Source organism: Uloborus diversus, chromosome 2, assembly GCF_026930045.1.
Source record: "Uloborus diversus isolate 005 chromosome 2, Udiv.v.3.1, whole genome shotgun sequence".
NCBI classification, from domain to species: domain Eukaryota; kingdom Metazoa; phylum Arthropoda; class Arachnida; order Araneae; family Uloboridae; genus Uloborus; species Uloborus diversus.
The window spans coordinates 123,303,876-123,319,361 of NC_072732.1; the positions used below are offsets into that span (position 1 = coordinate 123,303,876).

The following is a 15,486-nucleotide window of genomic DNA, read 5'->3' on the forward strand; positions in this document are numbered from 1 at the left end:
CGATTTTCTAATATGATAATACAACCAATAACTTGACAATATATTACAATACACTACTTGTATTGTAATACATTGTCAAGAATTTTTTTTTGTTATTATAAAATGATAAAGTCCTTGTGATTAACTTTCAATGTTTATTTGCACCTACTAATATTCGGGGTGCAGTATTTATTTATTTATATTAAGTTTATTTTTGATTTAAATGTTTTGTCCAACTAGTAGAGTGTATGTGGGGCACAGTGGATGGACCAAGTGAAGTAGTTCATTTCGTTTACTTATTCAATAATTCATTAAGTCATTTACGTATTCATACAATAATTAATTAATTTATATTCCTTCATTTAATTATTCACTTATTTATTCATTCATTCAGATATTTTCTTTCTCATTTACTGTTTTATGTACTCATTTATTTTTTCTCATACATAAATAATTAAATTTATTCGTTTAGTGTTTCGTTATCTATTCATTTACTCATTCATTCTTTTATTTACTCATTCATTTGATCTAATATACTTTTAATAAACAAATGGGAAATGTATTTCATTTTTCAAAATGGGAAAAAGTGAAAATTTCCCACTTTTTTAAACGATATAAATACACTAATAAAAATTAAAAAGAAAATGTTCCCGTGCTAGTTTTGTAATAAAATACATTGTTTTTTCGTTATGCACGGTAATAAAAAAAATACAATTCGTTCATTTTGGAGAAGGTAAGTTATCTGAAATATTTCACTTTGCCCCTTCAAAAAAATCATATCGCGCCGATATGCGGAAGGAAGCAAAATACTAATGATTACATATTTAATTCAAAAATAGACTATACTGCTTCTTTTTTGTAAAATGATAAATAATGATATCTTTGATTTTGCATATCTAATTTATATTGAATGAGCAAGCTCGTCTAGAACTAAAGAGGCCTACTTTACCGCATATCGGCATAGATTTTGTAGCAATAATTACCCTAGCTGCATTAGGTAAAATAGCCCTGCTGTTGATTGTTAAATTTTACAACGTGATATATATTGTACAGTTTAGTTTTTGAGTTAAAATTAAAAATAGAAATATAGAACGTTTTTCATGATGCATTGTCACAATTATGATAAAAAAAGTCTAAAATTGAAATAAATCCTCATATAAATAATAGCCGATGATCGAGTTACCCGCGTATTTCAACAATGAAACTCACGCCACGGCATGGTAATTTGATAATATGTTTTGGTAATGTTTAACATGCAGAGAAAGGCTTTATGGTGACAAGGTTGAACTCGATCCGGAAATTTAACTGTTTTACTGGTAAGACAGTGTCATTTCAGGGGAATGCAGAAAAAAAAAAAGGTCAACAAAGTACGCTACCTACTGGAGTTTAGGGTTAATCCACTGGAGTTAGGGTTACAATTTCAACTATCAAAATATCCCCAAACAGGCAATGGCTTCGTTCAAATGTAGAATCAATTTTCACCCATCAAACCTTGACGGGCGAGTTCCTAGTATATAAATAACGATTGAAACCTTTTTAGTGCCACGAGAATGAGTAGTTTTCGTTCCAATACTCAGTGCTGTAGTTTTTTTTTTTCTTCGGGGGGAGAGGGAGGTTGAAAGTAGAGGGATGCTGTCCTTCACAATATTTTTCTTCATTGTGAAACTAACTGTAGTATAAATTGGTAAATTGGCTTCAAACCATCTGGTTTTCGGTGAGTCACCCCAAACATTTTTTTTCACACATACAACGTTGCCAATATAATGCAAATTTGATAAGGCATATAGAATTGCAAAGTGTTAAAAGCAACAACAACAACAAAAATCGATAGACAATCGGATTCTCAAATATCATATAACCATCATATCCTTAATTACTACCGATGCATTATTCATCCCGTCGTCTATTAAGGGGTAACTATTCTATAAGCTCTTAAGAATTGCATTTACAACAAATGATTTTAGATTGATTTTTGCCAAAAAGTTTGAGTTGAATTTAAAATCATTTCAATATTAATGATTAATGGAAAGTGGGAAGGGATGCTTGATATATTCTTTGTTATCTTTTTAGCTACGTTTTGTTTATCATTATTCGTTTTTTATTATTACAGAAAAGTATACGATACAGAGACTTTTCAACGTCTAGAACCGCCTCTGAAAGTCCCGACCCCGTACGGAGGAAGGCTCATTTGGAGGTTACAAGGAGATAATTTATTGATTGCTCATCTCAAGAACAAAGAACTGATACGACATAAGAAAAGATGGAGTCAGGTATAAAGTGACATACAGCACGACGTTTACTTACTTTTTTTCAAAATTATATTGGGCAAAGAATAAGGTACCACATTTGGAATCTAAATTATTTTTAATAATGTTTAGAGTACAATTCGCGTATGTTTTAGAAAGATACTCACTTCGAAAAGATGAGCACGCATCGGTAAATACATCGCTCGCACTACTCGTACCTCTGCAGTTAATTGCAGCTTCTCCATCAGGGGCGAATTTTTAAGATTCAGGGCCCATTACAGGGAAACTTTGGGGATCCACGACTCCTACATGAGGAGTCCAGGGGTTCAATAGCAATGAGGGCCGTGCTGAAAAGAGGCTGGTATGACAAAAGTGAGATAGAATTTATTTTTTAATGCGAAATTCACAAAACTTCAAGAAGACCTGCAGCAGGATGTGGCAAAAATGTAGGGGACACACTGTTAAAAATTCAGGAATTATTTTGGGTAAGAATGACTGTAAAATGTAGTGCTCACAGTAAAAAAAAAATTACAGTAAGTTATTCCGGAAAAAAATAAGCGATTGCAGCGCCAATCAGTGCACCACGTGACTTATGCAGCTAATTAGTATATAATTCTCCATTCCTGCTCGCCCGCTGAACCTTAATTGGTATAGGGGTTAGAACTGGTCTGCGAATAAAAGGATCCCAGGTTCAGACCTCGCTACTTGCATTTCCTCCCTTTTTACGAAGCGCAATTCGCCACAGCACTCGGCTTTTTCTGCTGTAAATTGAATTTTACGGTTAAAATTACTGACAACACTGATACCAGTATTTTTCTCTGTAAAAATTCTGGAAAATTTCTAACAATGCTAGGAGGCTTCTTTGTTTATCACTGTTAAAATAAAAGTTTGATAAACAGGTTTTTTCCGGAGCCCGTGTTGTACTTCCAATTCAGATTGGTTCCCGGAAATTAACATTTTTCTTTCCGTGTTTAACTTTTGGTAGTGAGCATATTTAAACCTAATTCAAATGACTGAAACTCAGCAAAATGTTTCAACAAAACTCGTGAAAATTGCGTGACTTTCAGAAAGAAATGTTCGAGGTCGACAGGATTAGTTACGATGCTAGAGAGAGAGAGAGAAAGAGTCAAAGTGAAAATGATGCAGCCTGTCGAGCTAGGAGTTTTCCATGTTAACACTGCTGCCTGCATTGTAAGTAGAAGCCTTGGGTTAGACTTATCCAAGTTAGGTTTTACAGTGACTTGTGAAGAGCGTACTTATTTTTTCGTGTATGTAACGTGTTTCTCGCATGTCTTTATTAAATGAAATTTTGTTTTAAGCCATCTCTTTGCTTTACTGAGAGAATAGAAAGACATAACTCACGAAAGAAGCTTCTTGAAGACAAAAACTAATCAGATAAGGAAACTTCACAAAAAAAGTTTGTATTTTATCGATTTCATTTTTTAAAAGAGGATAAAAGAAAAAGGGAGGTTTGTCGGTTTTTATTCAACGAATTTAAAGTATTGGTTGTGTTTGATACAAGCAGGAGCATGAACAGGGGGGGGGGGGGGGGGGGTAGACGGGACACCTGTTGGCCCGGGCCCGAGCCTTAAAGGGAACCAATATTTTTAAAACTAAAGGTGAAATATAAAGGTAAGCAATATGGAGGGGGGCCCGAAAAAGTCATTTGTGACGGGACTCAAAATTTCTGGGAATGCCCCTGGCATCCCAGTAATATGATCAGGGATTGATTTTGACTTTGAGGGTCCTTTATTACATTTCGCATTTCAATGTTTCTCACTTCTTCCTCCAACGGTACGACATTTTGCACTAACGAAAAAAGGATATTTTCACGTGTTTTAAATAAAAATTTTCTATATAGGATTGAAACCAAGTGCACACACTCGAGAGAGGAACTCGCTGGATTAGGTCCTTCAAAGACTTGTCTGCGCACTACTCTGCACCATTTTATACGTATTTCAATGAGAAATTTTGCCTGATACTTCTAAACCTCTATCGTTTTGCAGAAACCCGCTTATTTGGGAACAAGTTCACATCAAACTACAGAATATTAAGCAAAAACAGTAAAAAATTTGCCGATAGAGTTTGGGAGTCCCCAAACAGCAGGGATCCTGCGAATTTGCCTTACATGTCCTTTCAGAAATCAGGCCCTGGTTATAGTATATCGATCCATACACTTTATTGTAGAGTTTAGTTTATAGTACATTAGGTATTAAAGCAGCCTTTTAATAAGGCAATTAGATAATACACAACCAAAATCGGCAGGATTTCAATTTTCTTTGTATTCCTCTAGCGATATTAAGCGTTTGAAAAATGAATAAATACCTTTGTGCAACAGATTAACCATTAAAAACAACGTAATTAATGCACAACTAGTACAAGAAGTTTCAGATACACGTTTCTGGGTTTCAAGGAACCTTTTTTTTTTTTTTTTTTTTGATGCAGAAAAGCATGAGCTTCGATCTGAACTTCTCCAATTAAAGGATTTATCTGATAACTTTGTATCCAAAGCTCACACTTTTCTGCATTGAAAAACGGGTTCATTGAAACCCGAAACACGTGTCGGCAACTTCTTGCATTGCTGTGCATTAGTTGCGTTGCTTTTTATCTCTACACTGTTAAAAAATCAGGAAACTTTTTTTGTAAATATTACTGTAAAATGGAGTGTTTACAGTACATAAAAATTACAGTAAATTGTACCAAAAAGAAAAAATAAATAAATAAATAAACGATTGCAGCGCCAGTTGATACACTGCGTGACTTACAGTTCGAAGCACATAACACCCTATTTCCCTTCGCTTGATGTGTCCTAACCCGTATGGCGTGCAGCAAAATAGCCTGCCAATCTGAAGGTCCCGAAATCGAACCTGCTGCTAGCATTTTGCGTTTTTGAACTCTTGTTTATTCTACCGTAAAATTTTACACTAAAATAAAATTTTACGGTAAAAGGTACTGCCAACATGGATTCCTGTAAATTTCACCATTAAACTTCAAGATTTTTTTTTAACAGTGTAATATTTCATACGTTTATTGGGAATTTAGTAAAAAAACATTTGAGCAATTTTCACCGCAGCTGTTCATTATAGGAATTCAGTTTTCAATTTGAAACTCGTACAAGACTGAAAAATACCACAATAACCAAAGAGGTCCACCACATTCACAGGTGATGTACATGTATTACCTTCTTGGATATCAGCTCATGGATCCTGATGTTCACGAAAGCGTTCGAGAATTGTTAGCAAGAAATACGTTTATTCTAGCTTTGGACGGAGACATAGATTTCAAACCAGAAGCGGTCGGACTTCTTGTAGATCTCATGAAGAGAGATCAGAATTTAGGAGCAGCATGCGGACGAATCCATCCCGTTGGAACAGGTGAGTAACCTCAAAATTCATCTAGTTTACAGCTCTGTAGTAAGGTAATTTCAAATCGCGTACGAAATAAACGTATAAGTTTAACATAGTATAAAAATATAAATGCTTTAACAAAAAGGAAATTTCTAAGTAAGAAGTGAAATAAATTTAAGGGTTGTCCAAATGAAAAGTGAACATGTGTAATGACATCAGAATGAATGATTCAATTAAAGCGCCAATACACAAGTATAGGAAGGGTGGTATGAGGTATGCATCTCAAGTGTCGTTCAGTGGCTAAACCTGTTTGCAGTAGAGGAAATTGTACAAAAGGAACGTCGTGCTATCCATGGATGCGTCCAGATCGGAAAGCGCGGTAGTACAGTTAAGGGCGGCAAACGACATTAGATCTGCCAAAGACCGGGTCAAGGAAACATCGCAATCACCAATGATTCCATTACCTTCGTTAATGAAATGACCCGAGCTAATCGAAAGATTAAGAGACCCGTGAAATCAGTGACGAACTCAACCTAAGTAAAGAAACGGTTCATACTATCAGCCCAAAGATCATCCCAGGAAACCCCAAATGACCCTTAACAAATTTTCCGTTCGGAATTTTTGGAGCATCCTCGTATAGTCCGGTCTGGTGACACAATGTGACTTCCACATCTTTGGGCCACTTAAGAGAGCATTACAGGGGATTCAATTCGGACGAGGAAGTGAAGGAAGCCGTGCAGGACTTCCTCAGGAATCAACCCCTCTCTTTCTACAGCAAAGGCATTGACCTGCTGCTGCAACGCTGGCAGGCACGTAGTTAGAACTTTGTTAAGGGGGGGCGGGTCAAAGGTTGCACGAACTTCAAAAGAGGAGGCATGCTAAAGCAGAATTAGTAGCTCATATTTACGTTAAAAAAATAAATCCAATTAAAACTAATTATAAAAATATGATAATTAACTAAAATTAATTAAATAATTGAAATTGATAGAGCAATTAGTTCGAATTAGTTAACAAAAATTTTATATTAAGTGGCAAAGAAATTATTGTCAATTTATAAAATTAACATTTAACTAAAAGTTATGCCATACTAAGTTTCCAAACACGGATAGAAAAATTCCATCATATAAGCTTCCCCTGTTCTGATGCTTTGAAAATGAGTGATATAATTCCTATTAATAAAAAGTTCCCAACAGAAGAAAATTGGAAAATGAAAACTGTTCTAGGGATTACTTGGAAAATGCAGGTGATAATTTAATAAAATATTAAAGCTTTGTTTTATATTTCAACAAAATATGTACGTCATTTTATTTGAAAAAATAAAGAAATCTATATTTATCGAGTCGAGTATAACTGTATGAATGCTACAACGTAATTTCACCACTCTGTTCGATTTGAACAAGATTTCTGGCAAAATTCAACCACCCTCTCGACGAAAATATTAGCAAGGTTTCATTTAAAAAACTTGAACTAGTTCTTTATTCATTTACGTTTATAACATTCTTTTGATAATACGAAATTGAATGAAATTTCGAATTTTATCCGTTTTCTAATTATCATTTCTAACCATCATTTAAAAGCTTGAACAAACTATTAACTCTTTGAGGGACAGAGACTCCTTTTGCTGCAATCATTTTGTTATTTTTTTTTAAAGGCGTATTGCCGTTTTTTTTAGCGTTATTATTATTATTATTATTTTTTTGAAACGAATTGGTAAAATAAGCTATCTTAGGATCCGTTATGGGTATTTTCTTTCTTTCTAATGGGGCTTCGTTAGAGACTTTAGCCTTTTCGGATCTAGTGCAAACCACCGATATGGCATCTTGTCTTTCATATGCTACCATTAAGGCGCGGATGTGATTGGCACAGGAAATTTTGACGCCGAGTTTCTACCAAATGGAGGCACTTGAGCTCTCTGCGATGTGAAACTGCACTAGGGATTTAATTCTGTCAAGCCAAACGAATACCTGAGAGATCTTTTACCTGGCGAGTAACGGAATGTATAATGAATGAAATTAAGCACCTATGTATTTTTATTTTAACAACATTTTGGAAAAAATGTAAATGATTGCTTTTTATAAATGTTTTTTTATAAGGTCATGAATGATTTGAACATTATTGGCAATTTTCATCTGATGTTTCCAATTTGATGCTTCATTTTAAAGATCAAGAGGAGGCATTGCACCCACCTATCTCACCACCAAACACGAGTTCTGTTTATTCTGCTGATACAAAACAACTTCTGTACAAATCGGTCTTTTTCAAATTAAAAAAAAGTAATTGTAAACAACTACAGGGAAAATGGCAATGTGCACTGTTACGAATTATCGTTACAATATTTGATTATAACCTGGTTACTTTACTGTCTTTATTAGCAGTAAGCAAGTGTTAGACTCGAAAATTTCATAATTTGGAGTCAAACGTCAAATTTTGATCATTGAGGTAGTCTTCGTCCCGTTTGCGATAATACAGCAGCCTCAAATTAGATACATTTTCAACAATATGTATGCATAAAGCTAGCCAATTTTTGGAAACAAAACTTATAGGTTTCTCATAGCCTCAGTTTGCAAATTTTTTGCTTCTCAGCCATCTGATGTTCCAAAGTCTAAAGACAATCTTTTGTAAAAACTCTTAGAATAATTGTGGTTAAAAATCCAGTAATGATTTAAATCAATCTTCTAAAATTAATATAATAATAATAACACTTCTGATTCTTTCATTTTAAAATTGGTATAACTTCCATTCTAGGAGCAATTTTGTAATCATCCTGTATTCTCGAAAGCATATCATATTTTATAACGTAGGTATTGACTTTCTTTTTTCGTTCTTTTATGTGATGTTAGTAAAATATATTCTAGTGCAAGAAATAGCAAGAAATTTTAACTTGAAGAAATTAAGAGTTAAAAAAGAAATCTAATATAGACGTGAAAAACACTAGAAAATTTACCTCGCATTCACCTTTTTTTAATTATTTGTTTGTAACGCAGTAAATAGCAGAAATTTTCACCTGATAATTTATAGTTAAATGCACATTATCCGTTTTTGTTACGTTTAATGCTACCTTCGCAATTTACTAATGATGGATGCATAGATGCTTGCTAAATAATTCCTCAGTACAAAGGCAGTAAATAACAATCAGAAAATTTATTCCAATGAAGCAAATATAAATATATGCTTTACTTGAAAAACGGAACAACATCGAAGAAAGATTTTATTCTTCAGTTAAAAATGACTAACGGCTTTTTTCTTGGGACCATAGACTCACAATTCAGTAAGATTTAAAAGTACGAATTTCAAATAATTACTTTTAAATTACATGTGTTAATATGGCTGAACTTGCAATTTCATAAACTAATCACAGTAAAATATTCGAGTAATTTTCAATTTCATTCTTCGCTTTATAAAATTTTGATACAGCGAAAAGTAATTTCGTTGCATCAACTTCAAATTTTATTTTTTCACTTATTTTACCTTCAAACACAAATTCTTTTTCGGCATTTAATATGTTTCATGGTCATGTTTAAATATTGGGTGGAAAAACATCCGTAAATAATCTAGTTTGCTTCTCAGAAAGGAGAGAGAAGTTTCTCAATGTTTCAATGTTATCTTGAGCTAAAAATAAACCACAAATGATAAAAAAAAAAATCTATTATTGCTAAAAATAAACTGATAAGTTTAAATAAGATTATTAATCAAAATTTAAAATGAATCTGAAATGAATCATCCCAAAAATATAAAGAGCAAAAATAAATTAATTAATAATTAATGTTCATTTTTTCTCATCCTCAAACACACGAAATGTGCAGAATTTCTTTTTCGTTGCTGTCTGAACTTAATTTTTAAATGGGAAAACACATTAACACGTAAAATTGCTCGTATTGTTAAGAAACCTTTAAAAAGAAACTACAACTTACCTAGTTTGTGTAAACTTAATTTTCTTCTGATTACAAATTTGTTCTAGATATGTTTCCTATAAGTGTGTAGTAGAAAAATACTGTGTGTTGAAACAGAAAATAATAGGAATTTCAATCACTGATTCACCAGGGATGCACCCCACTCTGGCAGTCCTTCGTGCAGAATGTGTCTAAGTCCAAACGGGAAAAGAGTCCAAACAAAAAAGAAAGAAAGAAAGAAAACCACGCCAATGGAGACTGGGGGAATGTTTGTTTGCAATTACTTTGCCGATGGCAATCTGGTGGATCAAAGGAAAGGGGTCGAATTTCAAGGTCACAACCCAGCTGAGTTGAAAGTAGAAACAGAAATTCGTCATTTTTGGATGGACGCAACACAGCAAAAGAAAGGCGGCAAGAGGGAATTGCAGTTTCACGAGGTTCTCATGTTCTGAATTGACTCGGATGCGGGAAAATTGTCGATTAATGGGAATATTTAAGGGGAAAATACCGGGTTTAATAAAAATTTTTCTCTTTTGAAAAATTTTTGTTGACGTGAGGTGCAACAACTGACAAAAAGCAGACAGAGGTCTTTCGGGAATGTGGGGGGGGGGGATGGACCCCATGGACGCTCCCCCATTGGCTACGTCCTTGACGCTGGGATCTGTAATTCAACGCCTATGTCGATTTCTTTTGATTTACATTAAAAGTATTATTTTTATTCAACTTTTCCACTTTTCATTTGGGCAACCCTTATACCTTACATAAAAAGAGGCATTTTTTCACTTCCTTTCTGATCATATAGAATTATGAATGTGTTTGTGTTTGCTTTTTACACAAATGACTAGTTTTGTTAAGATCTTGTTGATGACTTCCAGAATAAGAATGTAAAAGTTAAATTCCCACATAATTTGGATTTCGGGCAAAAATAGTCACCCCCCCCTCACGCTCTGCAAGAGCATCTTGTTATTATGAAATGATATCCTTTTTCATATTTGTATTTTTCCTGCTTTTATGTGTACTTTTATTTGCTCTTCTTTTTTTAAAATGTCTTTTGCTTAAAACAAGTCGATGTGTTCGTATATAGGGGAGACTGGGGATACTTGATCCCCACTTTAGTTTTCATTTTTTTTTTCTGCCGCAAGTTATCAGTTTTTTTTTAAAAGTACGTGAGCAATTGTCGATTAATGGGAATATTTAAGGGGAAAATACCGGGTTTCATAAAATTTTTCTCTTTTGAAAAATTTTTGTTGACGTGAGGTGCAACAACTGACAAAAAGCAGACAGAGGTCTTTCGGGAATGTGGGGGGGGGATGGACCCCATGGACGCCCCCCCATTGGCTACGTCCTTGACGCTGGGATCTGTAATTCAACGCCTATGTCGATTTCTTTTGATTTACATTAAAAGTATTATTTTTATTCAACTTTTCCACTTTTCATTTGGGCAACCCTTATACCTTACATAAAAAGAGGCATTTTTTCACTTCATTTCTGATCATATAGAATTATGAATGTGTTTGTGTTTGCTTTTTACACAAATGACTAGTTTTGTTCAGATCTTGTTGATGACTTCCAGAATAAGAATGTAAAAGTTAAATTCCCACATAATTTGGATTTCGGGCAAAAATAGTCACCCCCCCCTCACGCTCTGCAAGAGCTTCTTGTTATTATGAAATGATATCCTTTTTCATATTTGTATTTTTCCTGCTTTTATGTGTACTTTTGTTTGCTCTTCTTTTTTTAAAATGTCTTTTGCTTAAAACAAGTCGATGTGTTCGTATATAGGGGAGACTGGGGATACTTGATCCCCACTTTAGTTTTCATTTTTTTTTTCTGCCGCAAGTTATCAGTTTCTTTTTTAAAGTACGTGAGCAAAGGTAATTTTTTCCTCTATCTGACAGTATTTTTTTAGTTGAAATTAAACAGATAGTTTTGGTAAAATAATTTTTTTCAATAATTTCATAAAGGGATCATGTATCCCCACATCAACGGATACATGATCACTTCATGAGAGGTACTTGGTCCCACAAAGAAAATACATATACTTTTCAGCAATTTACTTACGGATTTTAGTTTTCTAGATAATGCTTCTAAAAAATAACGCTATTTCTAATTTTCTTTAATAGATTGTAATAATGTTGTTACAAAACAACATTATTTAATATTCCACTATGACATTTGTAAAAAAATGTTTTCAACTTTAACTAACTTATCATGCTTTTGATCAGTTACTTATTTTCCAATACAGTTTTGAACACACACACACAATATATATATATATATATATATATATATAAATAGATAAATTTATTATAAATAAAATTAACAATTTTTTAAATTAGCGTAGTGAAGCTAAAATTACAACAACAAATAAAAATAATAATAATAATAATAATAATAACAATAATAAATAGGATGACTAACACAAAAATCAACTTATTTTCTTCTTGTCTAGCAATAATAAAATTAAGTGTTTGATCAATTGAATTAATTTTTCAAAAGAGGGAAGAAAAATGTAAGTATTTGTGTACTTATAAAAAAGAAAAGAAAATCTAATATATGTTTTCAAAACCTGAAAAGTCAAATGCAAACAATTCGTTTGTTGTAATTCTTAAAGTTCCGCTCAACCCAACTCGATGTGCGCAGCTAATCACATTTTTTCAATTATTCAGGAATGATTAAGCCCATTACCTTTCTCTTTAGATAACTTATTTCAAACTATAGAATTCCAACTTTGCAGTCTATCCGGTAATGGGTCTAAATAATGGGCAACTCACTTTTTTGTTGTAAATCTAACTACAGCAAAATCATTTTTTTCATGCAAACAGGGATTTGACATCTTTTTCAACTTGTTCAAGCTCATTTAGCTGATCAGAACAAAATTCATCAGTAAAGTTATTTTATGTTTAGACGCTTGAGATGCTATGGGGGTTACAAGTGAGAACTAAGATTTTAACTGTTTAGCATATTTACTGCAGTGATTGCTTAAATCTATCACTCATACTGTAATAAATTTTATTATGTTATCATAGTTTTGAATGTTTAAAGCTAATGTCAACTAAGTAAACAACAGTTATATTGTTTCCCTTGCGTTTATATTGTCATATGGATACTTGATCCCTAAGATCATGCATCCCTCTAAACGAAGGGATCAAGTAGCCCTAATATGCGATTTTTACAAGCATACTTGTTCTATTATTAACAATAAGTGGCAGTTTACGAAAAACATGTCTCAGTTATTAAAGACTGTCTATACTTTGACATTACACATCGATATTTCTTTAAAGTCGTATATAACGGTTAATGTAAACCAAGGGCGTATATAAGGGAGGGGCTGAGGGGGCCCGGGCCCCCTCTAAAATCTGGAAAAAAATTTAAATAAAGGTAGTTATTTTGGGATTTGGTTGCGCTCACAATCAATTTCCAAACTTTTAGCTACAAAAAAAAAAAAAAAAGGAATAAATAAATAAATATGATAGTGATAACTATTGTAATACGTTAGATCAGATATTTCCAAACTGGGTGTCACAGGAAGAGGTGTCCATGGTAACAATAATATACATATAAAACTAGATTAGGATGCCGTGAGAACATTCAAATTCTTCAAAGGCTGCCGCGAATCGTTAAAGTTTGCGAATTCTGCGTTAGATGGCAACAGGCAATGGTGTTCAGAAGGGGTCAGGGGATCTGTACCCCATACTCAAGAAAAGAACGTGTCTTGGGAAAGCGAAGTTATTTATACAAAAAGAAAAGCAAATATAGTTAGGGGAAAATCTCAATTCTTTCAAAATAAATCTTTAAATTAAAATGTTTTTAACAGATGCAGTTTATTGCTTAAGAAAGTAATTTCCCCTCTCTTTGCCTCCCCCCTTTTTTTCTTCCTTATCTTTCTAAAAAGAAGGGTTTTCAAAATATTTCTCTCTTTAACTCACGTCCCCAGCAAGAAATTTAAAATAAGTTTTAGTTGCTCGGTTAGACTAATAATGGAAATGGATTTTCTAAAAATGCATTTATTTAGGCGTTTTTTGTTCATTTCTGGAGGAGGATCCTCGAACCAATCCCTATTTACTAAGGTTACTACCAAAAATAATCTGAAATTGTGCCTTAAGATTTCAATTTTGAGAGATGCGGAGTGATCTCTAAAACCACTCCTTACCTCTAGACGTCCCCAAAGGCGACCTAAAATTGCGTTTTGCCTTTCAGGGGAGGATTTAACTATTCCTTTCCAAAGATTGCCTATTGTTGGGAAAAAATCTGAATTACTTTTGAAAAGAACATTAAAATAAAATTTTCAAAAGTTACTGACTATTGATCAGGTAATTACGTCAAACACTTCCTATTTCTTTACCCCTTCCGCCTCATTTTTTTCTTTTTCCTAAGTCTTCAAAGTGCTACACTTCGTAACCCCTCTCCACCCACTAAAACTACAAAAGAGCTTCTCAAACCTCGTTTTCAGGGCTTCAATGTCGAAAAATTTCCAGGGGACAGTTAAAAAACGCCTTGCCTGCTAAAAGCATCGAAAATCGTTTAAGATTACTTTTATGGAACTTCAATTTTGAAAAATGATCGAACCCCAAATATTACCAAATGTGGTCCACAGTCGCGCTTTTAAGACTTCAATTACGAAAAAATTTCGGACGAGGGTCCGACTGCTCCCGTGAAATCTGAAAATGAAAACTTTACAATTTCGAAAAATTTAAGGTGGAGAGCGTTTAAATCCCTCCACCTAGTATAATTGAATATTTCTTCGTTTTTCAGGACTTGAATTTCAAAATAGTTTTTGGGGAGAGCTCCAGAACTGCCCTGCCCATAAAATTATCGAAGTCAGTTTGAAACTGCGTTTTTAGAACTTCAATTTGGAAAACTGGGCTGAGGGGTGATGGATTTCGCTCTATTTTTAAAAAAAATTAGTCCGGCGCAACTTCAAAAAGTCACATTCCTCTCATTACACTAACTTTAACAAATATAGCCTATAATGGCGTTTATAAGATTTCAATTTCTAAAAATTTGCGCAGAAGGGCCCCCGAATTCTTCCTCCCCAGAGACCGTCTAAAACTGCGTTCTTAGGACTGCAATTCCAAAAAGATTCTGGGGGAGGACCACCGATCTATTCTCCCACCAGAAGCGAGAATTTTTTTAAGAATGCCCCCCCCCCTCCAAAAACAAATCTATTTTTTGGTTGCGCCAGTGTATGACAGTATAAAAAGGACTGACAGTAAGAAGTCCTTTCCCCGCATCGCAAAAATGAGAAGGTCAGGGCACTGTTACTCCCCCCTCAAAAAAAAAGTGTGTGGGGGGGGAGGGGGAGGGGGAGCTAATAGTTGTTTGGGCCCCCTCCAAAATAAAAACATATATACGCCACTGATGTAAACTTCAGAATGCTTTCATAAAAAAAAGTTTCCCTTGGCACATTCAGACAATCATTTCTTGAGCTAAAACAAAATAGCTAAAAAAAAAACGAAGTGTTGCCAGTTTTTATGTACAAGTATACCTTTAACATAATTGTCAAGTTTCAAATCTCTACTTAATGATTTTGGTACATTTTTGGTTGTGGGATCATGTATCCCTAGAGATCAAGTATCTCCAGTCTCCCCTATTGCCGTGGGTAGCAAAACAACGGCAGTAATTTTTGCCATCTATTGTACGTTAGTTTTATTGGTTTTATTGTACAAGAATGCTTATTTGGTTTCACTGGGAAAAAAAGCACGAAAAAATCGTTTAATTCCAAAATTTCTCTATTGCTTGTATTGAATCCAAATCGCGTTTCTTCAAATATCTTGAAAACTCTTTTCTGCAGATTATGCTGTTTACCTTTCCACGACAGTATAGTTGAGTATACAAATAATACAAGCTAGAAATTTTCATTCTTGATAGCAACAAGAACTTGCCACAAGAACTGTGTGTTTATCGACTTAATGATTACACGGAAATATTTAAAGAAATATTTAAAGCGTTATAGTTGAACTCGTTTAAAACGAGCCTTGATTTAACTAGAGTTCGAAATTAGCGACGAAATTAAATAGTATT

At 33.8% G+C, this 15,486-nt stretch overlaps 1 protein-coding gene across 1 annotated transcript in view; it reads left to right on the forward strand.

Moving 5' to 3' along the window:
- LOC129216521 (chitin synthase chs-2-like) overlaps positions 1-15,486 on the forward strand; it is a 104,882-nt gene that overhangs the window by 30,653 nt on the left and 58,743 nt on the right. Inside the window, exons 8-9 of the mRNA XM_054850735.1 lie at positions 2,090-2,249; positions 5,389-5,599. Of these exons, the coding sequence (XP_054706710.1) occupies positions 2,090-2,249; positions 5,389-5,599 (371 nt within the window). The remainder of the gene's footprint in view (positions 1-2,089; positions 2,250-5,388; positions 5,600-15,486) is intronic.